We start from the raw sequence: 26,015 nt of genomic DNA on the forward strand, positions 1-26,015 counted from the left end.
GAAAGCAATACAACTTTGAGACAGCATCCTACAGCTATCAGATTGGCTAAAACAATAGAAGGGAAAAGCGAAAATGTTGAAGGGGATGTGAACAATTTGGGAAATTTATTAATTGTTGGTGGAACTGTGAACTGATCCAACCATTTTGGAGAGCAATCTGGAAGCATTCCCAAAGACGCATTAAATTGAATACACTTTGGACTCGCAATACCATCATGAGGTCTCTTTCTCAAGGTGATGAGAGAAAAAAGAAAAGAACTTATATGTTCTAAAATGCTTATGGCAGTTATCTTTGTGGTAGCAAAAAAACTGGAAATTGAGAGGATGCCCATCACACTGGGGAATGGCTAAACAAGTTGTGGTATGTGATTGTGATGGAATACCACTCTGCAATAAGAAATGATGATCAGGGTGAAATAATGAAGAGTGAAATGAGCAGAGTCAAGAGCATGATCTGCACAATAATAGCAACGTTAATATCTAAGAACAATTCTGAATGACTAAGTCATTCTGAGTAGTATAAAAACTCATAAATTATAAAAACAAAGAACCTATGAAGGACCTATCTACCTCCAGAGAAAGAACTGATAAAGAGAAATATCAAAGTATGGTTTTTACTTATACATATACATGAGAAAAAATAAACAATATGAAATGGAAGCTCACGCTTTTATGTTGAATTCATTTTTTATGTTGTTCTGAGTACATGGAAATGTTCTTTTTTTGTCATTATGCAATTAATTTAAGAACAGGATTGGAATGAGCAAAGAGGCTGAAAAAGTGACAGAGGGTACAGGATTGGGGATAATGGGAGTCATGGTACATGGACAACTCTAAGGCTTATCTTAGATGCCAGGATTATACCATTATGGCAAGAGGGACTGACTCCTGATGAACATGATTCTAAGGAGAGAAAGAGGGAACATAATTCTAAGGAGGGAGAGAGAGGGAATTATCCTTTCCTTCCCAGAGTCACCTGAAATTAATGATTCCTCTCAGGCCCCAATCCCTGCCATTGGAATACACCCAAAGTATCTGAATTTATCCCTTTGTTCTTAGTGACATAAAAATATTATTTAAAATGGTTACATTTTTCTGGTACCAGAAGACAAAAATTGGAAAGAAAAAAGCAGTCAAGGTGAGACCTGCTGAAAGGATGTCCAAGGAGGTTCCCCCCATGCTTCTCCCAAGCTACTTCCATGGAAATGGATTTTCTACTGGATGCAGATTGTTTCTTACCCAACGTAAAATGAGGCTGCCACCCCTCCAGTATGAAGAAGTCCCCAACAGCAGCTAATAACTGCTACCTACCTGCCCTTTAGTCTGCCCCATTCACTCTACAGATCCCAGATGTCCAGGACCCCCAACAATAAAATGATTCAAAAACAGACTCACTGGCATTGTTTGTGGCTCGCAGGATGGCTCCTTGAGGGATCAGCAAAAGTTTGCCTTTTCCAGAAGGGTTCTTGCTGTTTGTGGTAAGGTACAGTTTGGTGCCAGGAGGCAAATTTGCCAAGTTGGCCAAATTGGTGGCAGGCAGCTGCAATGTGGCCATTACTAGAATGAGAGAGAAAGGCAAGTGGTGATGAAACATTTGAAAACAGAAACCTCAGTAAAACAAAACGACATTCTACCAGAGGTATCAAAGCATTCAATCACACAAATCCAGGCTGTATCCAAAATAAATGCACAGGGCTTGGGAGGGGAGGCCACATGCAACTGTCCAAGAAAGACTGTGAAGATAGGGAGGGAGCCAGAGAGCCAAGAGGCAGAGCTGAGGTAAAGTCTTCTAGGCCCAGGAGTCAGCTGAATATTAAAGGGGGGAGTGATGGTCAAGGGCCCAGATCCCCAAGGGCCCAATGAGCTGAAACACAGAGAGGGTTGGGGAGTAATTTATTGAAGGGTCTTCCTTCCCAAGAGAGGAGCTCCTGGAGCTTTCTGAGGAAGAATATCAAACTCAGATTTGTGCCTTAGGCTAATCAAAGGGTAGATTCAGGGAGAAGTTCTTAACTTGGGACCCTGAATGAATTTCATGTGGTCTTTGAACCTGGAAGGAAAAAAAAATTACACCTTCATTTTCATGTTTCAGTTTCCTTTATAATCCCAGGTATTTTATCTTATGGATTTAAAAATGTAACTGAGATTTTATTAGGTTGCTGGGAGGGGGGCAGACATATAAAGGGCAAAGAAATCCTAGATCAGAGGTTCAGGTGCAAGGGAACCAACTAGGAGGTGGTTTCAATAGTTCAGGTGAGATGGGGGAAGGGCAGGAGACGCGAGAAAGAAAGGAGAGGGATGCTGAGCTCACTGGATTAGGGAAGATGACCCCAAGTTTATAAACCTGGGGGACTAGAAAAATCCCTGACAGAAATAGGTAAAGGAGGGTGGTTTTAGGGAGAAAAGCAATGAACTCTAATGGACGTGAGCCACTGAGAGGACGGTCTGAGGTATAAGACTGTAGCTTGGGAGGGAAATGGGGGCTGACTTGTACATCTGGAATGATAATTGAATACATGGGAGCTGAAGGTAGGAAAGGGCCAAATACAACCTTGAGGTGCACCCCTAAGGGTCAGGAAAGGGAGGAAAAAAGATGGAGAAAGAAGTCTTGATATGAGTAGAAAGGACTATAAGAGAGCAGTGCTACCCCCGCTCCACAAAAAAAAAAAAAAACAAGGGAGGGAGGGAGGGAGGGAGAGGGAGAGGGAGAGGGAGAGGGAGAGAGAGAGAGAGAGAGAGAGAGAGAGAGAGAGAGAGAGAGAGAGAGAGAGAGAGAGAAAGAATCTGGAAGGAAGGAGCAGTGGGTGACAGGGTCAAACACTTGAAAACTGAGAGCAATCCCCTAGATCTAACAATAAATCGCTGGTGACCTTGGAAAGAACAGCTTCCATCAAGTGGGGGCAGAAGCCAGACTGCTGAGGCTTCAGAATGAGTGGAAGACAAACAAGGGGAGGCGACTGGTTGAAGGAGGTGCAGGGTATCGGATGAGGGACTCAGCAGGGCCAGGATGTGGGAAATCTGGGTGTCTGCAGGCAGCAAAGAAAGACTGAAAACAAGGGACCAGTGCTGGAGAAAAGGAGGGGGGGTGGATGACACCAAGGCTTCTAATGAAAAGTCCTTTAGGGAATGGGAGGGGGGTGGTGAACATGGCTGGGGAAGAACACTGAAGAGGGAAGGGTGAAAGGACCTCTGCCCAACATCAAAGCCCATCTGGGATGGCATCCCCTTGGTTGGCAGCAGACCCAGACTTGGGGCCAGGCGACTTCTTTCCTCTGGAGGCGTTCCATGGGATGAGGAATGGGAGTAATTCAGGGTGAGGGGTTGGTCATGGAAGAGCTGTAACACTGAACTGGATAAATAAAGACCTGAGATTCTGTAGGGAGCCAAGGGACGCCTGAACGGGCTGGCAAAGTAAGTACAGGGAGGGGATGGAAGGCCCAGGAAGGATGAAGAGGAGTTGAGCAGTGAAAGCCAGATGACAAGAGGGTTTTGGCCAGACTCCACAATGAGCCATTCACCCCTGCCTCAAGACTCTCCCCATTCTAGTCCATCCTCCACACAGTGTTACACCGATTTTCCCAAGTACAAATTTAACCATGCCATCTTTGTATTCAAACAACTCCATTGGCTCCCTGCTGCCTCCAGGATCAAAGAGGAAATCCTCTGGGCAGGACCTGGGGCCACCTTCAGAAGGACAGGTTTCTATGAGCTACAAGGTTCAGAGAAGGCATCTGGGAGGCAGATCAGGGCCCCAGGCTGTTGCCGCCTCTCCAGCTTTCTCTGGCCAAGGGTGTGGGAGCAGGGGCAGCAGGGACAGTTCCATCTCCCCCTGACATCAGCATGTCCCCTGTTTGGCTGAAGACCATGATGGGGCTGGCTCCAGGGCAGCAGAGGAGGTGGCGCTTCTACAAAGGGTGGCAGCTGCTGGGGCTTGGAGGTAACCATGTCAGGAGACCCCTGTTCAGTAGGGGAGGCCCTTGGCAGGGGCTGTATCCGAGGGAGTCCTTCTGAAGAGTGATGGAAAACAAGGCACCTGCTGCCACTGCAAAGAGGAGCTGGAAGATGTGGTCTGGCAGCCTTCAAAGGGGTCCCTGAGTGGAGCTGGTCCTGAGCCCCCTGCCCTGGCTGAGCATGACAAAGCATCGGGGCAGTCCCCCTTCTTTGATCTAAGAGGAACCTGAGTTTGGAATGACACTTGAGAGAGGTGTTAGAACCACTGATAATTATGCTTCAGATTGTTAAGTATTATTTTGAGTAGTCCTGCAAGATGTCATTTTTTAAAAACCTGAAGTAAACCTTGACTCTTTTTGTAGGATACTCCAAAAATCCTTACTGGACCAGATAAACTGAATGCCTTTTAACAGGCCTTCAACACTGTCAGAGTGTCAGGATCTCATAGCCCTGATGACTGCACTAGATGGTATGCTGAATTTTACAAGCTGATTAGAAGCCAGGACATGGCTGACCTTCCCCACAATGACATCATTACCTGAGCCCTGGGATCCACTTTTTGGGGCCCCAGTGGAAGTGACCTGGGCCTTGGTTAAGGTCTGCACAGGCTGAGCAACAATGGTTCCTCCACCTCCGCTCACAATCGCTTTGGCCACTCCTTGGGTGACAACTTGCTTTGGACCGACAGCCTTGGCCACGGCAGAGCTGGCCTTAGCCACCAGGATCTGGCCTCCACTTATGGCCATGGCCTGCTTCACTGTGGACTGCAAAGCAGACCCGACTGGCACACCAACCACCTGCGCAAAACAAAGCAGACGTTATGTGTCTCCCTCTCCTGGTCCTCTCCGAAGGTCTGCTCCCACAGAAAAATCATAAGCCCAGGGCCCTGCCACAGGACACAGGGATCTGAGGCAGCCAGACAGTTGCTCTGGGGTGGGTGACGACTGGTGACCCACAGTCTTGGCTTGGGGTTTCAGGATAGGAGGTAGGTGACATGTCAACCAGTGGGCTTCACCATAAAACTGCTCTTGGCTGGTCCCAAGTTCTGGAGAGCAACAACACAATCTCATCCCAGAAAAAGTTAAGAGGATGTAAGCCACACAGACCACATGGGACTGTCTTCCCGTCCACGAAGCTAGCCAGGTGTGACCAGCTTTGCAGACTGCTTTCAGGGAGAACGGGTTCAACTTTCAGCCTGTTTCATTTCTTGTAGGCATCCCCAGGACTGTGCACAGGCCTGCACATATGACAGCCACCTCGCTGCTTGGTGACTAGCAGAGGAGAGATTTCCCACATTTGAAACATTATTAGCTCGACAGGGATAATATTTGTAACTTTAATCAACATTCATGTAAAATTAGGATTCACTAAAAAATGTCAAAGACAACAAAATGAACATATTAATTCAGATAAATGTCTATGGGACAGGTCAGAGAAAAAGTGAAATCTTGCCATATTTTTACCTCTGTTTTATAGTGAGCTTTTATTTCTTCCCTCGCCTAGCATATGAAATATGAATGGATATTAAGGAAAAAGACCCAAATCCATTTCTGAATGGCAGCATACTCACTCTTGCATCATTTGGCTTCTCATCAAAGAAAACATAATTTTTGTCTGGACCTATGTTTTCTTCCTGCCCCAGTCATATATTAAAAGGTTTCATCCCCTCCTTCATTTCTATTAGTCCCTGAATCGGATCCCTCAAATTAAAAAATAATGTTGTTAAAAAGATGTATTTTCAAATAATTCTCTAAAGCACATATAGTGCCTACACTGGAACAGCTGGCAAGTAACTGGAACAATCTAAGCTTAGATGCTCTCAAGGAAGCACTTGGAGTGGGAATGAAGAACGATAAGCTTTAAGGAACTTAATTTCCTTTAAAGGAGGAAGGATAAGATGGATTTCTCATGTGTTTGAGTTGTTATTTCCTCCTTCTCCTCCTCTTTTTTTTTTTAAAGCTATACATACATTGCTCCTAAAATCTACACAGGGAGCAAATCACCAAAATAACTGTGAGTTCTCAAATACCAGAAGAGGTTTAAATGAAAAAGGAGCCTGGTGAGTCCCCATCTTCATCTGAATAGCAAAGTCCAGGCTCAGGGAAGACCCTTGGTTTGGTGACCAAGGAAGTGACATTTTTTCCTTCTGCCTTCAGGGCCCCCAGGAGAGACGACTTTTGAGCCTGACCTCAGACTGAACAAGTATTTGATGGTCAGGACTCTGGCTCAAGGTTCTCCTGACTGTCTTGAGTGACCTCAATCTTCCTATCAGTTGTCAGCTGCTAACAAACATAGGGTCTGATAGATACAGTGCTGACTGGTCCCAGGGAGGCAGTGGAAGCCCTGTCTTTGGGCCATACAAATGTGCCATGTGGGCTCAGGGAGACTCACTGACTTGTCCCAAGTCACACTGTGGCAGTCAGGCTTGGCAATGTCCAGTCCAGGGGGCTTCCTGTTAGTTCATTCAATGCAACGTCTGTCCAAGCTCTTCTTTTAACAAATTCTGGAGGACTTATACCTTTGGTGACTGAGCAGTCCCATCTCCTGCAGCCATGACTTGTTTCTGGGGGGATACCGCTATCATGTGACCCCCTTTCACAGTCACATACTGGGGAAGAGGCGGCTGGGTGGTAGCTCCTGAGGTGGGCATGTGGGGGGCTTCTCCAGGCTCCTGCTTGATGATCACCTTGTAATAGAAACAATGACACTAAATAAAGTGCCCCATCTAGAGACGTTCTGTCTGCTCGGATCAACAAATTAGTGAAATGTGGTCTGCAAGAACAGGCAACAAGTCATCTGGATAAAGTTCATGTTGGACAAAAGGGTATAGGAAAAAAGCACTGACTCTGTGACTGTGCCAACAAAATCCCTTCATCTATTCTTCATGTCTGAGAGGGATTAGACATTCTAAGGATCACCTAAGGATGCTGTCAAGTAGAGCAAGGCCAGGAGGATGCCCAGGATGGGAAACTGTGATGTCCACAAGTCTGCTGGAAGACCAGGGCACTAAAGCCGTCCCCAAGTGGGTTTCTTTTCACCCAACAGTGGGTACATTATAGCCGGGCCTCCTTGTTCAGGCAGAAAGGGATCAGCACCGGAGTGCCCCCATTTTCCTTCTTTACCAATCAGAGACATAACACAGGAAGAGGGAAGGTGCTGACCCTCAGAACACTCCAGACAGAACTAAAGCCCAGAATCCTGAGGCTTCATCTCACTTCCCAAGGAGCTGTGTGAAAAGGGACAAGTTGTAATGGGAATGCCAATGAAAGATCGCCATCACCTAACTAACATTCAGCTAGCTGATTGTGGGCAGCGATAACAAACACTCACCTTAGTGAAGGCTCCAAGACCTCCGGCGACAGGTTTAGGACTCTGCACCTTTGAGTGGCTCCCAATGGGGCAGAGAGGAGGCATGGATGCAAACAATGAGTCCTCCTGCTGGGTAGGCAATCACAAATGTCAAAGAATTAGACATCCAAAAAAAACAATAACCCTCACTGAGTTACTGAGGTTACCTATCACCCTGGAAATCTGAGTTCAATTTAAAGATAAGCCCCCCAGAAGATTTTCTCAGTCTCAGCAGGAGCTGAGATTCAATATGACTTTAGGAATCAAAAGTAAACAGGGGATTCAATGTTATATCAACATATTAATAATAATCATCATTCACTGCTTGGTTTGGAAACTACAGACTTGGCAAATATTTTATTAAGCAGTATTAATTTTTTTTGAAGACTAAGACAATTATTCAATGAATACAAATACAACTTCCAGAAGCTGAATAGTCTTTTACTGTATAGTTTTTTTACAGCAGTCATTTTTCATAAGCACATGTGCCTCCATACCTCGCCTCCTGCAGAATTGAACCTCCTCTTATTTTTTTATTTTTTAAATTTTTTATTGGTTTTAATCAGAGAAGATTTTCTTTGTCATCATCACCCTCCACCCAAACAAAGAAAAACAAAATCCATTACAAATATGTAACAGACATAAAAAGAAAATTACTAGCTAACTTCACTAAGGAAGAAGCAAAAATCTTGAATAAAATAAAACATATAAGTGACCTATTTTAAAAACTTAATAAATGATAGATTTCTATCATGAGAGCTAGAAAGGTTCAATAAAACATTTAAACACTTTCTTTGTGTTAGGCACTTTTATTAGAAAGTCTGTAAATATAAGAAAAATAATATAAGATTATTTCAACTGATGCAAAAACAAAACAAAACAGAAAATAATCCTTTGAAAGCAATATTCATTTATCTTAAAAGCATTAAAAAGCATAGGAATTAAGGAAGCTTTTTTAATATAATAAACAGCATCAATCTAAAATTAAGAACATTATTTCTAATAGAGGAACATGAAAATCCTATCCAGTAAGAGCTACAGCTACTATCAATTGATTTCATTTCAGAAATAGCAATAAAACAAGAAAATAAATTAAAGAAAAAGTCTTTGCTGGCAAATAATAAGATGGTTTATATAGATAATGCCAGACCCAATAAAAATTAATTTCAGGAAAATGGCAGGTTATAAAATAATTCCACCAATCATAACCTTTTGTGCATCTGGTATTACTAATAATACCTGGAGGAGACACAAAATGAAATCTCAATTCAAAATAAATATAAAATGCATGACAAACTATTTGAAAGTTAACCTACAATTCACAACCAAAATGCAAAAAATTCCAAGACAAAAAATGGAACAGATATTCATCATTCATAGTTGAGCTGTAACAATAAACTGAAAATGTCTAAAACACCAAAATAAATGTACAAACCTACCGAACTATCAAAGAGTGTCTTTAGGGGACTAGCCAACAATAACAAAATTCATCTGGAGGAGCAAAAGATCAAGAATCTCAAGGAGAATAACAGACAAAATAAAAGGCAATGAAGGGGGGGAATGGGGGGGGGTTGGGGTTGGGGGAGGCATTACATGATCATTTCTCTAACTATATCATAAAGAAGTAAGCATCAACATTGTTCAGTATTGTTAAAAATTAGAAAAGGTAGGCAAGACCCATTAGTAATCAAAATAGTGGCCTAGTGTTTGATAAACCCAAGAATACCAACTAGGGATAAGTGTTTCTTTTATGGCAAGACTATCTAGAAAACTTTGGCATCAGATTTGCAAAAATTTGCTTTAGAACAGCATTTTCCCACACATCCTTCAACAGGTTTTCACTATGAACAGTCTATCATAAAAGAATTAAGAGAAGGAAGGCCATAACTTTCTAAAAGACACAAAGAAAACTCTCTCCAAGAACCAAGTGCCCAGAAGCTTATGGAACTTCTTGTGAGTTTCTTGCTCTTGGGCAGAAATGGGCAGCCCTAAAATCTTTCAGTTAATTATGACCTTGGGTAAGTCACTGCCCTTTGGAGGCTCTTGGCTTTCTCACCTGTAAAATGAAGGATTGGACTAAATGACCTCTAACCTAGCTTTTAAATACTACAATTTCATTATTTGGGGGTTGGGGATGCAAAGAAGTGATCAAGCAAGCAAACGTTTCAGTGAAAACCAGATACTTAGAAATCTCTACAATTTACAGCATCTCTTGCAGTGCCAAGAAAGAGCCAAGCCCATGCAGAGCCTTCTGCTCAGATGGGCAAACAGGAACGTGTTCCAAGGAGGCATGCTGAAGGACCTGGGCAGGTTTTGCCTGTAGTTGGGGGCAGAGCAGCAAAGCCAATAGTGGCAATTTCAGAATACCATAGGAAAGATGGGTGAAAGGAAATTTTTGGCCTAGCAAAGGCAAGTAGTTTCTAACGAACTAGGCTTTTCCACAACAGGGCAGGTGTGCAAATCTGCACAAGTGACCAAGCTCCCTGAAAACAGAAGGGCTTCAGCAGAGACTGGATATCAGATAAGATCAAAGATAAGATCAATCTAGAGCTGAAAAATGCTCTCATTTTACAGATGAAGAAATTGAGGCATGGGGAAATTCTCACCCAGAGAATAAATGGCAGTGCTAGGATTTAGATGCCAAAACCAGTTTTTCATATTGCAGCAATCCTCCCTTTTATCAAGGATACTGTAAGGTAAATTCTTATGTCTGGGTAACAGGGTAGACTACATGATCTCTAAGGTTCCTTCCAACTTGAGGAATTTAACTGATAAAATTCCCCCAGAACTGAAAAGATGGTGCTTTCAAGTGATCCACTAGCACCTATCAGACCAAACCAGTCTGTGTGTGCCAGACAACACAAAGTCCACAACCAAATTGGACTGGCCCTGCCCTCCCGACCCAGCGATCACACAAAGGTGTTACCTTGACAGCAGAAGTGACGAAGCTACTTCCATGGATCTTAGGAATGGGCGACCCTGCTCCTTGGGCAGTCTGAGAAGCACTGGACAACTTGCTGGTGGGGCTTCCTATGAAAGAAAAGGGCACATTTAAGCCAAGGTATATAAAACGAGATCTTGCAAAATTTTCTCTCCCCCTGTCTCATTCCTTATTTTTAACTTTAATGATTCAAGCAAAGCTGAAAAAGAAAGATTTCCAAATTATTGTGGAAAAAAAATACTTCAGCTCCCCAAACTGCTCCCTTCACCAAATCGTGTGGATCTGGATTTGGAGAGGGAGATAAAGAAATAAGAAGAGGAAAACAAGTGAACATACAGTCGGCCATTTATCTGAGAACAGAACAGGGACAGTGAGATGGCTCTCAAACACTGGTTTTTAAGATAATCTATTAAAATGCAATTCAATAAATGATGATGAAATATCTGTGAACAAGACCCTGTAAAGGTCCCGCAGATAGGCTTGAGGGACAAAGGACAACTCCCTTCCTTTGGGGGGACATTTCTCAATTTGCTGCTGTCACTCAAAGCCTGTTGGAGACACATGGAATTGCTCTCAGCATCACTTCAAGTCAGGCTCATTACTTTGTGGGTACACCTGGAAGCTGTCCCTTTTGAGACTTACAAGTAGTATAAGCAAAATATGGTGAGAGACTCAGCAGCTTGGCCCCCACCTTCATCCAGCACTCTTGGCTCCCAATGACTTTTTTCCTAAAATAAAATTCTATTTCAAATAAAGATGATCTACCATTGAGAAGAGTCAAGGGGATGAAATGTGGGTTCCAAAAAAGATGGCAACTAAGATAGAGCCTTTGGAATCAGAATAGTCTCCCAAAGGGAGTTCTTCTAAAGAAACAAAATCATTTTTCTATCCAGGCATGTCCTAATATTGCTGAATGATTACACCAAATCCTACCTTCAGGGGAAAGAGGGCTAAGGGGAACATTCAAGTCCCTAGTAACGATAAGATGGCAGGTTCTAGAGCATCCAAAATTAAGACTATTAAGGCTATAAATTGGTCGTTACAGATACTGGAGACTGCCAAGAGTGTCCCCCAAGTTTTAGTGAGGTTTTAAGTTTGGCAGGCTTGCACTCAAGACTCCGAGGATACTCTACCCAACCAGCATGGTGAGAATGTACAACCCCAAGTGGGAAGTGATACAGCTCTCTGGCCTTAGCCAGGAATTCTATCTCTCTTGGACTCCAGTTTCATGTACAAATGAAGGACTGGGACATCTCCAGTTTTCTATCCCAGAGATAGTAAGGCAGGCCCCCCCAAGAAAATAGAGACTTTCAGCAGGAGTGGGGAACAAAGTGGGGAGCAAGAGCAACTTAGTCCTGGGCAGGCTGACACAATGAAGCAGGGAAAGTGAAAAAGTCAGGGATTATATATTAAGATGGAAAATGAGGAAAAGGGCTCCCTCTTTGCTCTTTAGGGATCCCCTCATTCTCAGTTTAAAAGTCTATGTGAATTTGGACATTATTTCTCAAAAATAAATCTCTTCTCTATGACTGAAAAAGGTCCATGTTCCCTAAGTAATAGAGCCATGAAACGCCTTGGCTTTGAGCCTTAGACAACATTGGGGGGGGGGCGTGACATGGCTATGAGATCCTACCCCATTCTCTCTTCAAAAAACCAGTCCAAATTAACAGACATTTAGTACCTAAGTGACTAACATGGTCACAATGACTTGGAATGTCTATAAGTCAAGCAGAGATTTTATTTTACCTTGTCTCAAGATTTCTATGTATTCTTGAAGTATTAAAACCTGTTTTGGTCCTAAATGTGTTCTGGGAGTGGATGCCACAGTGCAGACTCTGACCAGTTGGCAAGGTCACTGGGAATTCACGCCACTCTCACATCCTCTGTTCCTCTTAATAGGCAGAGCAATACGAACTCATGGCAGTCACCCATCCGACTCACTCCCAAGGCCCATGGAAAGACAACCAGACTTCTGACTTGCTATCATTGTGGGCAGGGTCCTGCTGAGGCAGTGCTCTAACCGGGAAACCATTTGTGTGGGATCCCAGATTCTCGGAGCTTTCCTTGGCCTCTGCAGGAGGTTGCACGTAGCACAGTACCCTTGCAATGCCGGGACAGGGAAGGTGGCGTCAACCTAAGGAAGAAGCCACAAACTCCCCCTAAGCAGGGATAAGAAACCAAGATATGAAAGGTTGTTCATGCAGGGAGCTGGAAAACTTTGGGAGAGTTTCAGTTGTGTTCACTGGGATACTGCCATGTAAGGTTGGTTAAGGCTAGATTCCAGGGTGCCCCGGGGTTGATATGAATTCAGAGTGGTTGATAGCGTCCTGCCTTTGCATTCTTTCCACTGGGCCACATATTTTGTTTTCATTCTTCTGACTTCTTTTTTTTTTAAGGTTTTTTTTTGCAAGGCAAATGGGGTTAAGTGGTTTGCCCAAGGCCACACAGCTAAGTCATTATTAAGTGTCTGAGACCAGATCTGAACCTAGGTACTCCTGACTCCAAGGCCAGTGCTTTGTCCACTATGCCACCTAGCCGCCCCCAATTCTCCTGACTTCTAACAAGAAGTATGAAAAGTCTCTCTTACTGAAATTCAGGTAAAGATGTCATGAATGAAAACTCATTTAAATATGAAGAGCCAAATAAGGAATAAGAGGAATAAAAACACCACTGACTCTGACCTACAAACAAGTTAGAAGCTCCCGGAAGGCTAGGAAGTATTGTTGTGCCCATTTTCCTGCTCTACTTCCTGTCTTGAAGAACATCGTCTCATTTATAGCTCACAAGGCCTTCTCTTAGCCACCCTACTAGAACATGCTGGAGGCAGGACTTGAATCTGGACTTTCCTGACTTGGGGACCTCCACCACACCACAAGGTTTCTCACCTTGCCTATTGCGGGTCCTTTGCTTGGTTTCAATCATTATCACTATGGTTCCAGTGGTTTCTCCCTTTGTTCTCCCTTGAACACTGGCAGGACTTTTGCCCACTGGTCTAGGCAGCACTGCCCTAATAGCACCCACTTCTTCAATTCCATTAGAATTCTAAAAATGCTCCCAGTTTTCAGAGCCCTGAGAGAGAAGCATTTGCAAGTTCTGAAGTAAAAAAGCAGGTGAGACCAAATTGGTGTTGGGTTTCATGAGTAGGTAGAAGAAAAAAAATCCCTCTGAATCTTCCAGGATGGAGGAAAAGCCTGTAGAACATCACAAGATGCCTGAAACTAGCTTTCTGAAGTCTTTCCTCTGGTTTCTGCAGCTCTCTGGGGCCTATGGTGGGAAGCTGCTGCTCCTACTACCCTCATTTCTATCAGAAGAAAACATTTCCTATTTCCCACAAGACTAGGAGTGATCAGCTCCTGCCAGGATTTCCATGTGAACAGGACAAGTAAAGCATACAGAAATCAAGTGTGCCAGAAGCCAACCCCCCCCCCCCCACCTGCACCAGGAGCACGGGCTCCAAGGCCCTGACCAGGCGTGTCCGGAAGAATGCAACAGAGCTGGCCATCTTACGCTTCATGTGAACTGGAGGGGAAGATGGGGTCTGAGGTAAAGGAGATAGCTTCGGACTAGAGATGGGGGAACCTTGATTAATGAAAGAGAAAATAATCAAGGGGGAAGAGAGGCCAAGAACAGGAAGAGGGTTGCCAAGAAAGGAATGATGACCCCAAAACCTGGCAGCAACCCTGTGCTGCGCATGTGGGCAGCCAGAACCCAGTCGCCTCCCTCTCCACCTCACCGCCAGGGCCCACTTCCCCTGACCACACTGGCAGGGGATTCAGGACCTTTATAATGCTAGAAAAGGTCAGTGGAACCTAGGGAGTCTGAGAGGTCTCACTCCAAGGAACCAGGAAAGAGGTGGCTCTCTCCTCAAGCCAGCCAAGGGCTGCAAACATGCTGACTGCTACCTGGAACAGCGCCAAAGGGTTTGGCAAAGCGCACAACTGTTCTTCAGGAGAGCAGATCATTAGTGTTGACTGACATAATGCTAATGCCCCTGGATTTCCTTGGACTTGTTTTCTCAACTTCTAACCTCTATTTCCAGCTCAGCACCAGTTTTTAGAGCAAAGCGGCAACACGAAATGGTGGGTAGAGCTGGTCTCAAAGCCAAAAAGATCCAGGTTCCAGTCCAGCACATGTGATCTTGGAGGGCCCAAGGTGATGACCAGCCCTAGCAGGAAGTGAGTGCTACCAATTCTAGCGAAACCCAAGGCTGCAGGCCCGTAGCCTGAGTCATTTTAAGACAAACTCAAGAGACCTTTCTCAATCTTCGCACTGTCTACCACAACAGCGGAAAGGCCTCCTGCTTCAACGGACTCCTAATGACACCATGCCCCGGGCCCTTCCTTCCTAGTAACCCTGCTCGTGCCTGCCCATCAGTCCGGTATTTCTCCGACAATTGCTCCTGCTATCCTGAGGTCACCATTCAGCCTGGGGCTCTCCACCCACTGCTGCTCCTTGCACTGAGCAGCCCATCTTTTCTTCCCGTCACACTTCAGTCTGGTTCCGCCTCTGCCCTCCTTTTTCTATGGAGACAGAGGTGTTCTGGAACTGAAGACACACACAACCACCAATACAATACTGGTATCAAAAAGAAACCCTGAGAGAACTTGGAAACCCTAAAGGAACTCTGAGATCTCTCCAACCTCATTCATCTCAGCTACCACATGCTGAATTCTCCCCCCAACTCACTGACCATTTGTCCTGGAGTCCAGGTCAACTCCACAAGCATTTCCAGGCTAGGTAGGATCTAGAATCAAACACTGTGCTAAGAGCTGGTCCCTGACCTCAGAGAGGTCACAGTCTCCTGGGGGAGAGAGCACACAAGCAGACGTGGAGAAACAAGATCAATACAGGAAAAACAGAAGATCATCTCTGATGGACAATCCAGTTGCACCAGCTAATCTGAAAGGAGCCTCGCTTTAACCACTTCCCTGGCCCTGTGAGGATGCTCAGATCCAATCCTGCAGAGTTGGGAGAGATTCCCTGGAGGAGTCAGCTCTTAGGCTTGACACACTAAGTGTGACAACATCACCTGGCAGGAGGTGACCTCATGGGACTCTTCTGCTCCTGCTCTGCTCCAGATCTCATCCCCAACAACACTGTTCTCTGCCTCCTCGAATGCTTCTAACCAGAAGTCCTAGGGTCTCCTCTAGGTACACTTGGCTCAAACCAGCTGCTTTCTCTCTCTTATCTATCTATCTATCTATCTATCTATCTATCTATCTATCTATCTATCTATCTATCTCTCTATCTTTCTATCATTTTGTAAGACAATGGGGTTAAGTGACTTGCCCAGGGTCCCATAGCTAGGTAATTCTTGAGTGTCTGAAGTCAGATGTAAAATCAGGTCCTCCTGACTCCAGGGCCAGTGCTCTCCCCACTGTGTCCCCCCCACTTTATTTTATTTTATTTTTTTTAGGTTTTTGCAAGGCAATGGGGTTAAGTGGCTTGCCCAAGGCCACACAGCTAGGTCATTATTAAGTGTCTGAGACTGAATTTGAATCCAGGTACTCCTGACTCCAGGGCTGGTGCTTTATCCACTGTGCCACCTAGTTGCCCCAACCCCCCTTTATTTTTTAATGGTATCACTTCTATTTCCCCTATAAGCACATCTAAGACTGGAATGCTAATGACCCAAGTAATTTGGGTTTAATGTTCTTGAAGGATTTTTCTTTAAGTCCAGTAAACTGTTTTGCTGATCTTTCCCATTTGCCCCTAAAGGCTGCTGGCTAACTTTGTATAGTTGGTTCTCACAAATCTTTCTTTAAACTATTTTTTTCCATAGCTTCTCTGTTTTTTGAGGCTCATAATTCTCCATTGCATTTCCCCATGAGATTGTACAAATTTGAAACTCTATATATTCAACAATGTTCAGCCCTGGTGTTAACATTGACTGCCATGTTCCTTAAGTTGGCGGATAGGTTAGATGGTGGCTCATTATAAGAGTTTTGAAGTTTTCTTTTTCATTACTCTGTAATATTGTTTAAATTTCTGTATAAAATCATTTGTCTATGTCCCACCTTCTAACTCTCCCTAGTTTCCAACAATAACTTGTTTGAATAAGGCCAGAGTTATTTCAAACACATCCCATATCTTTTCTCCTATCTTTGTGTCCATTTTTAGTCTTTGCTCCTAAAAGTCTGTGGTCACTGTGTGATTCAGTAATGACTCAGAAATTAGGAAGGAATTGTTTCCTTCTCCAAAATATAATCAATCTCATCTTTTATGACGCTATTCCCCCAGTGATTCTTTTCTTGAAGAAAAGTACCCAAGGCATCTAAACACATGACTCCTGTGGAAGTCTTTGGTCTCTGGTTCCTATTTTCCATGATAGCTTTGCTGTCCTCCCCTATCCTACCTTTGCTAGATCTTCTCAGAAGTCCTGTACTTCTTTATTCTCTGTAACAGATACAGAAGCTGGATTATTTTTGAGATGGTCTTTTTGTAAGTATTGAAATCTAACTGAACCAAATGTCTCATGAAATGATGTTTCTTTTAGTGTTTGGACACATGTTGAAAAGAACCAGGCCAATTGTATTATTTACTTCTCCAAGGTATTAATAAGCTTTCTTCTGGTTTCATTTACAGAGGAGGTTCTTAACCTAGGGTCCGTGAATTTGTTTTTTAACAATTACTTTCATGACTGTATTTCAATATAATATTTCTTTGGTAATCTTGTGTATTTTATTTCATACATTTAAGAAAATATGATGATAAGAAGGAACACAGGCTTTTTTTTTCAGACTGCCAAGGTTCAAGCACATGAAAAAAAGATGGAGACCCCCAAGTTATTGTAAGAATGACAAGAAAGAGGGGCAGCTAGGTGGCACAGTGAATAGAGCACCGGCCCTGGAGTCAGGAGGACCTGAGTTCAAATCCGGCCTCAGACACTTAATAATTACCTAGCTGTGTGGCCTTGGGCAAGCCACTTAACCCCATTTGTCTCCCCAAAACCAAATAAATAAATAAATAAATAAATGAATGAATAAACAAACGAATAAACAAATAAATAAATAAATAAAAAGAAACAGAAGGGTTATACAGTGAGTTGCCATGACAACTCAAAATGCTGGGGCTAAAGGGGAGGAGAACTTCTTTCTGCTGCCTGTTGTAGGACTACCCTTGAAATCTTCCAGACTAGTCTAACTTGGTAAAGTTGGTACTTTGCTGGCAGAGCTTCTGGGAATTCAGAGTCATTACCACACCATGAAAAACTATCAGGCAGAACTATGTGAATGAAATAAGTTACTGTGAAGAAGTCATTGGCTCTGTGATCCAATCCCAAATCCTTTGTTTGCCTTTTACATAACCCCACCCCTCCCTTCCTACTTTTCCAGTCTTTTACTTCCTCCCTTGCTGGCCTCTCAGCTCTCCCTAACAAGGGTGCACCAGGAATTTTCACTGATTGTCCCTAAGATCTGGAATTTTCTCCTTCTTCTCAACTAAGATCCCGCTTTCCACAAGGTGCCTTTGCCAGTCTTCTTCAATGTCAGTGTCTTCCTTCTGAGATTCTCTCCAATTTTTTCTATAGACATCTTCCTGGCAGAGAGTGGTTTGCATGTGGTCTTTCCCCACTAGACTGAACTCCCTGAGGGCAGTGTCTGTGTCTGCCTCTTCCTATCCCAGGATGCAGCACAGTACCTAGCTCATAGTAGGGCTTACTGAATGCTTGCAGACTTGGCTCTCTAGAGCAGGGCTATCCATCCTTACTTTTAAAAGTTTTTATTGAAACAACAGTCAATCTATTTTGATTTGCGATTTCAGTGAGAGCTCTACAGTTTATTTACTAAAGCATTTAGTAAATCCACAAGGGGCCACATAAAATCACACTGCAGCCAGCAGTTCACATATTGGACACCCCTGGCTCTATATTTTGCCATTATAAGGTAACAAAATCACAGAATCTGAATTTCAGCTCTTTGTTTTCAACTCACATCTCAACAGAGGGCCTAGTTCACACCAAAATGGCCAAATTTGGAAGAAATAACATCTGAATAACCTATGAACTGGAAAATAAGCCCTCATTAACAGAGACAACTAAACCAATTAGTCTTGATATGTGTAGAGTATCAAAAATAAAAATCACTCTTTCCTCTCCATAATTTTGATAACTACAGAGAAAACAACCTTCAGACAACTTCTCCCACAACTTGTCCAATGGGAAGGACACTATCGATAGAAGCAAAGCAGTATAACCAAAAGATCGCTGGATTTGAAGGAGAGGACCTGGATTCAAGACCTACCTGTACTTCACAGCACTGACCTCCATTTTTCTCAGTCCTGGTTTTCTCATTCTGTAAAACTGGGCTAATAAGATCTATCTTAGAGGGTTGCTATGAGGAAAGACCACTATCAACCACAAAATGCAATATGAATGCAAGTTGCTGTTGTCAACCCCACCCTCAACATCATCGTCAACAACAGCATGAACTCTGGCCTACCTGAGACAATTTTGCAGCTCATAGTGATCGGCTGAAAAGATTTTCCAGGAGACTCAGGATTAGGAACTTGACCTTGTGGCACAATTTTGCAACTGGCTGCTATTGGCTGGAATGCTGAATTACCATGAGAACCAAGGGTTACCCTCTGAGATGATACCAATTTTGTGGGTGTCCGTTCCACCGATGATGGCAAAGAGTAAAACGCAGTAGGTCTGTCAGCTTCAGTTTTCGCTTGGAAACCTGAATGAAACAGATAAAATATGAAGTAAGAATACAGTGCCTCCCTACCTAGCCAAGGACAAGATGAGTCACATAAACCACCACAAATGCCTTGCCATCTTGTCTTCCCTTTAAGATTTACTAAAAGTAAATGAAATTAGCAATCTTTTCCCCTTACTACTCTCCAGAAAAATCAGTAAATGTCCTGGAGAACAGAAAGCAAAACCTATCCCCTTCATAACAGGGAAATGAAGGAATGCAAAGACAAAATACTATCTCTACTGTCAGTTACTTTATTTATTTTTACTTGTTTTTTCTTAGTTAAAAAAAGGTTCACTCTTGGGTGGGGGAGGTGAGATGAGTGATGTAGAGAAAAGTGATGTCAAGAAAAACATTTTTGAAATGTTATTACTCTGAGGGAGAGAAGAGCTAACTAGAGCTTTCTACATGTTCTATTTTACACACAAGAAATCAAATTAACTGCAAGTCACATATAAGCACAAATTCATTCTCTTCTATTCTGATTTATGTTGGAAAAACTGCTTCAACTTGTAGGAAACTTAATGTAAAGCAAAAATGTGTATTCACACTTTAAAGACTTCAGTCAATGTCTATAAAAGAAACATGAAAGGCACTGTGAACAGAGATACAAAAAGAATGAACTCAGTCCCTGCCCATGAGGAGTTCCATGGGAATAGAGACAATCTCATTTTGAATGTTGCACAGGGCCTGGTAGCTAATTTGTGTATAATAATTGCTTATTTGATTGATTACAATCTATTCGAAGAGCTTAGCTTCTAACCATATCTGTTGAATCCCTCATTTAAAAAATCTAATGTAGAAAAAAGACAAAGGGTCAAAAAAGGTCAAAGAATCCACCCTAAATTAAAACCAAAGGCTGTAGGAGGTGTAGTGTTCTTAAGAAAAGACATCTGTAGGAACACTGTGCACTATGACTGGAAGCCAGAGTTGCTCCCTGTGGCCCAACCCATGGACAGCTTCTGGTTTGGCAGGAGAGGCAAGACTTGACCTGGCGCAGAGCACATCAATATGGAGCTGGGCACAGAAACTTTTGAAAGATACATGGCAGGTTCTTCTCTCCCCTTTTGGGCAATAATGAAGGAGGACATCCTATTGGGCTACATGGAGTGGTGCTGAGGGTCAGTCTCCTGGACCACACTGGCAGAACTGAAGCCACAATGGGAGACTTCATTGGGTCAGACCTTGCAAAGGACTCAGCTGAACCTCTCTCCACTGAACATGGGAACACTGCCACTGGGATGGAAACAGGCAGCAAAAGGTAAGGAGGAGGGAAAAGAGTAGTTTTTCATCTTAGGAGTCAGATCTGGGGTTACCCTGCAGAGCTCTGAGCCATTCAAATGACTCTGAGGGTAGGAGTATGCATGCTTACATTGTCCTGATCTCCACCCAGGGCGCTCTAAGTTTGCCCATCAGGCCTCTGGAACTCCAAGTGTGTAAGAAGAAGGCCTTCCTGACACCTGTCTGAAATGCTGCCCATCAACCACTCAAGAGTTTGAGTGTCCTAGATAACATGCTGATGAAGATACATTCATCTGCCCATTGAAAAGCTTCTAGGTACAAGTTATATGTGAAATATGCTAGACATTGGAAGAAATTCAGGTGAATAAGACCTTGTACAGATGCCAATCTAGCAGGAATGACAGTTAAAACATGACCATTAGAAACCTATACTTATAGTAATATTTCACGGATTGGTTATTTCTCCAGGCAGAGAAGGGTAAGTCCTCCCATGTCGTTCAGTTTGGCTACAGTGGGTTATCCATGGAAGGGAACAGAGGGAGAGAGAGATGAGATGTGGAGAACAAGGAGTTTGGTATATTGGGGGAAACAAGCAAGGGCAAGACTAGACTCATGTCTGGCAGATGAATCTGTGAAGGGCCTAAACTAGGGAAAATGCTCTAGAAGGAGAAATCAGTGAGAAGGCAGCAACACTTAGAAGACCACACATTCCATTACCTTTCTCCATAGCAGCATCAGGCACAGTCTCATGTAAAGGCTTTCTGGGAGAAGCAGCTTTCACTGGGGCTGGGATGGGCAAAGGCAAAGATGAAGGGGCATCGGAGACATCAGACTCTGAGGACTGAGGATAAAGGTGATCTTCTCCAAGGGAATGCCGATGGAGCTCAACATCCACTACCTAGAAGACATGAAAACCCGTGCGCAAGTCACTTCCCAACATCTGAAAGGCACTGGGGCTTGCTTGAGAATGTAGTGCCCTGGGAGCAGCCAGTTGGTGCAGTGGATGGAGCACTGGCCCTAGGGTCAGGAGAATGTAGTGCCCTGGACCAGAGTCATAACAGGTCCGTGACTGGAAGGGGCCCTCATCAAACCACTTTTAAGAGAGTACACCAGTCCTGCATCCACAGGCAAATAGGGAGGCCTCTCATTGAAACTTCCCATCACAAAGCAGCACCTGAGGTTCAAAAATGATCCCACCTAAAGTCATCTAGAAGTTAAGAATTTATAATCTCAGCAAAGCCTGGACCTTCTCTTGTGGGTATGGACATTTACTTAATGGAACCCGTAATGAATTAACAGCTGGGGCAACTAGGTGGCACAGTGAGTAGAACACTGGCCCTGGAATCAGGAGGACCTGAGTTCAAATTCGACCTCAGACACCTAGTAATTACCTAGCTGTGTGACCTTGGGCAAGTCACTTCATCCCATTGCCTTGCAAAAACAAAAAAACAACAAATATCTGCATAGTGCTTTAAAGTTTGCAACAAAGTTAAACATTTTTCATAATCTCAAAATGAAGTTACACAAATCGCAATGCTATAAGTTCTCCACAAACCATTACAGAAAATACTAGACTACATAAGTAGACCCAATGCTCTTCATTCACTAACTTCAAACAGAAAAAATGATTTCATCTAACAGCAATTTTTATTATATTTCATCCCACCAAAAGATTTTTCTGAATAGCTTCACATATTTTTATAACATTTTTAATGCACACTTCACCTTAGATAAGAAAACTGCATTAAGAGACATTTAAGTTCCTATTGTTCAATGAATTCTTTCTAGGTTCATGAATTGGATTTTAGTTTTTCTAGAGTCCCAAATGTTCAAACAATGACTACATTACAAGCTACTGGATCTGAAAAGGAAATCTTGTCAGAGCTAGATAAGTACAACTGATTACTATGTGATAGGACAACAGTTAAAAGTCTGATTGTTACACAGTCCTTACCAAAAGAAAAATTCCAGATGATAATCACACTGGAACCCTCCATTTAATCTCAATCAGCTACCTCAAGTACTTATGACTGGTTATAAAGGAAACCATATAGTCTCAAAGAGTATCCACTATTACAAATGAGTCAATAGCAGCTTCTTTTATTTTGGATTTTTGCAAGGCAATGGGGTTAAAAGTGACTTACCCAAAGTCACATAGCTAAGTGAGTATTAAGTGTCTGAGGTCAGATTGAACCCAAGTCCTGACTCCAGGGTTGGTGCTCTATTCACTGTGCCACCTAGTTGCCCCTGGGTCAACGGCATCTTAATTGACTGGAAACAGGCACTGGCATAAAGAGACAGAAAAGACCTAGCCCAAGATTCTCAAACTGTAGCCCAGGGAGGTAGTATGCTTGAGTTAGGGTGGGAAAAGCAACAAAGTCATAATTCAAAAACTAGCACCATCTTTAACCTTTTTTCCTAAATAAAATTGTATTCAGTTTTCCTTCTTCAGTTGTATGGTAACTGCTTTAACAAATAATGCTTTTTAGAAAAGCACTGGATTATATCACAAATGCAAAAGAAGCATAAGAATATGATTTTCAATCCACTCATCACTCTGTTTTAGGAGAGAGCATACATACCGTCTCAGCACCCAGAGTCTGCAGACCAGTGTAAGTTCTGTCCAGCTGTGGGGAGACAAAAAAGCGCAAATCAATTATGGTGAATGCTCAAGGACCCATTCACTTCAGAAAACATCTGGCACCTCTGGAGAGCAGGTCTCCTTATGTGGCAGCTGGGGGATGTTAAACATCTGCCAGCACCAAACATACAGTAAAAATGCTCCCTTCCTATTCAGAATGTTGGGAAATATGGCAAATGGTGGGGACATTCAGTAAGCATCTTCTTAATCATTCGAGGACCTGAGACTTTTATTTATTGGGGAGGGGGGCTCCATCTATGATTTTGGACAAAGTAAGTCTTGATGAATTACTGTGGCTGAAAGATTTCTTTTTTCCATAGTCCATGAGGGCTGAACCTCCTGAACCTTAGTCAGGTTGGCAGTAGCTGTCAGCAGCCCACACATGTGGCAATCCTAAATCAATGGGACCAGTCTAAGCTGGTGCTCTGCATCCAGTGTTTTGTTTTTCTATTTAATACTATTTCCCAATTACACTTAACAACAATTTTTAACATTTGTTTCTTAAAATTCTGAGTTCCAAATTCTCTACCTTCCTCATTCCTCTCCCCCTTCCTTAAAAAAAGCAAGCAATTTGATATAGCTTATACACATGCAGTCATGTAAAATGTATTTCCATATTAGGCATGTTATAAAAGAAAACACAAACTAAAAAGAAAGGAAGAGAGAGAGTTAAAAATAAGTTTCAGGGGCGGCTAGGCTGCCCAGTGGATAGAGCACTGGCCCTGGAGTCAGGAGTACCTGAGTTCAAATCCAACCTCAGATACTTAATAGTTACCTAGCTGTGTGACCTTGGGCAAATCACTTAATCCCATTGCCTTGCCAAAAACAAAAACAAACAAGTCTCATGTGGAGTGAGTATAAACAATAATTGTTTGGCCTATTTCTGGTACTACCACCCAGATCAGCATAGAGGCAAAGCAAGAGAGACCAGCACCCAGTGCCAGCAAAGGGACCCCTTCCTTCAAGCTGTCTTACCCCCTTACCATATGTAGGACTAGAGTTTTAAAAGCCACTGCTGCCAATTCAACTGCTGGCTTGCCTGGGCATTGCTTGTCCTGGTCTGTGCTCTAATCTTACCCCAATGAGACAGACCTTTTCTTCTGACCTTCTAGGTTGTCTTGTTTGACCCCTTCCTCTTGTGGATTTAGCTGCTTCAGTCATTTGGAGGGAGATTTTTGAGAGGTCAGTCAAATCCCTGCCCGTTCCTTGCTACCTTGGGCTCAGTCAGTGACCTTTCTTTCAAACTCCCCCCTTGTTCCTTCTCCCATACGTAATGCTGCTTCTATTAATTCTTGATCCTTGCTTCCAAGAATGAACAGAAGAAGGATCATCCATCCCTGCATCTACAGAGAGGCTTACTCCACTTTCCTAGGCCTCCTCTGAGCACAGTCTTTGAAAACCCAGGGTGGTCACTTCCACTAAATACTGAAGCTCAAGGGCAGGGCAACAGAAATTGAGGACAATTAGTAAAGCACCTATGAAGCGTGCTTACTATAGTTCAATATCAACAATGACATCACTCAGGCAATAGGTAAAGTGATCATTCCTACAATTACTTGTCTATCCAAGGTCATTGCTTCTTTGAGAAAAGTCAACTAAAAAGTAGCTGGAAGGATCCCTGGTCCTTCTGAAAGGGAGAACTGGAGAGGTCAAATCTGCACTGTCATTCCTCCTGATCTTTCATATTAAACAGCCCAGCTTATTACACCATAGCAGAATAGTTCAAGGGCTCTAGACATTCCAATTCCCTCATAATCACTCACAAGACAAAACAAGAAGCATTTAATGAATACCTGCTGTTGTAAGGCAGAGCCCTATGAAGTGTGAAGGAACAGAAAGATATAAAAGACATGGTTTCTGACTTTAAGAGAATCAATGGATCAAGTTTTTATTAAGCTCCTGCTGCCTACTAAGCCCTGATCCCTGCTGCAGAAATAAGGATGTTCTACCCTTTGATCCAGCAATAGCACTACTGGGTCTATACCCTGAAGAGATCATGAAAAAGGGTAAAAACATCACTTGTACAAAAATATTCCTGGCAGTTTTGTTTGTAGTGGTAAAGAATTGGAAATTGAGTGAATGTTCATCAACTGGGGAATGGCTGAACAAACTGTGGTATATGTATGCCATGGAACACTATTGTTCTATTAGAAACAGGAGGGATGGGATTTCAGAGAAGCCTGGAAGGATTTGCAAGAACTAATACTGAGTGAGATGAGCCGAATCAGCAGAACATCGTACACCCTAACAGCAACATGGGGGTGATGATTCACCTTAATGGACTTGCTCATTCCATCAGTGCAACAATCATGGATAATTTTGGGCTCTCTGCAATGGAGAATACCACCTATATCCAGAGAAAGCATTGTGGAGTTTGAACAAAGACCAAAGACTATTATCTTTAATTAAAAAAAAGAAAAGGTAACTTATTATGTAATTTTGCTATCCCTTATATTTTTTTTCCCCTTAAGGATAAGATTTCTCTCTCATCACATTCAACCTAGATCACTGTATATCATGGAAACAATGGAGGGAGGGAAGTGAGATTAGGGGAAAATTATAAAATTCAAAAATAAATAAATTCAAATAAATTTAAAAAAAAAGAAATAAGGATGTTCATAAGAGGGGAACACCTGGAAGGAGAGAGAGAATGGGTTCAAATCTGGCTTGAAAGCTGAAGAATGTCTATGATGTTCAATCTAAAATGTTCAACAGGCAACTGAAGATGTGATTTTGGGGGTCAGGAGAGAGGTAAGGGTTGGATAAAGAGATCTGAGAATCAGTAACGTGAAAAAAAATCACCAAGCAACAGGAGAGTGGAGGAAAGAAGAAGGCTCAGGGAAGAGTCCTGAGAAAATTCAATATCAGCAGAGGTGACCTGGGTGAAGATCCAGCAAAGGAGACAGAAGAGGGAGAGACTAAGAGAGAAGAGCTGCTCAAAGAAGAGAAGGTGATCAACCATGTCAAAGGCTGCAGCAAGATTCAGGGTAAGAAATGACAAAGAAAACAAGACTGGTAATTATGAGAACTTTCAGAACTTTAAAAAGAGAGTAGTTTTAGTTGCATAAATTCAGAAGCTGAACTACATAAGTTAAGGAGAAAGGAAGTAGAAACATTAGTCAACTTTCTCAAGGGGTCTGTCCACAAAAAAAGGATTAAAGCTAGGGGATGAAAAAATTATAGGAGGGTTTTTTGAGCA

At 42.9% G+C, this 26,015-nt stretch overlaps 1 protein-coding gene across 4 annotated transcripts in view; it reads right to left on the reverse strand.

The window, feature by feature from the left end:
• YEATS2 (YEATS domain containing 2) overlaps positions 1 to 26,015 on the reverse strand; it is a 100,872-nt gene that overhangs the window by 37,565 nt on the left and 37,292 nt on the right. For 3 of the 4 annotated variants that reach the window (XM_074189492.1, XM_074189493.1, XM_074189495.1), the window contains exons 9-16: positions 22,758 to 22,802; positions 20,893 to 21,073; positions 18,676 to 18,915; positions 10,223 to 10,326; positions 7,279 to 7,386; positions 6,467 to 6,634; positions 4,487 to 4,745; positions 1,396 to 1,557 (exon numbers count right to left, since the gene is read on the reverse strand). In XM_074189492.1, the coding sequence (XP_074045593.1) occupies positions 1,396 to 1,557; positions 4,487 to 4,745; positions 6,467 to 6,634; positions 7,279 to 7,386; positions 10,223 to 10,326; positions 18,676 to 18,915; positions 20,893 to 21,073; positions 22,758 to 22,802 (1,267 nt within the window). The remainder of the gene's footprint in view (positions 1 to 1,395; positions 1,558 to 4,486; positions 4,746 to 6,466; positions 6,635 to 7,278; positions 7,387 to 10,222; positions 10,327 to 18,675; positions 18,916 to 20,892; positions 21,074 to 22,757; positions 22,803 to 26,015) is intronic. The other variant, XM_074189494.1, reaches the window with a different exon arrangement.

The sequence above is a fragment of the Macrotis lagotis genome, chromosome 5 (genome assembly GCF_037893015.1).
Source record: "Macrotis lagotis isolate mMagLag1 chromosome 5, bilby.v1.9.chrom.fasta, whole genome shotgun sequence".
Taxonomy (NCBI): Eukaryota; Metazoa; Chordata; class Mammalia; order Peramelemorphia; family Peramelidae; genus Macrotis; species Macrotis lagotis.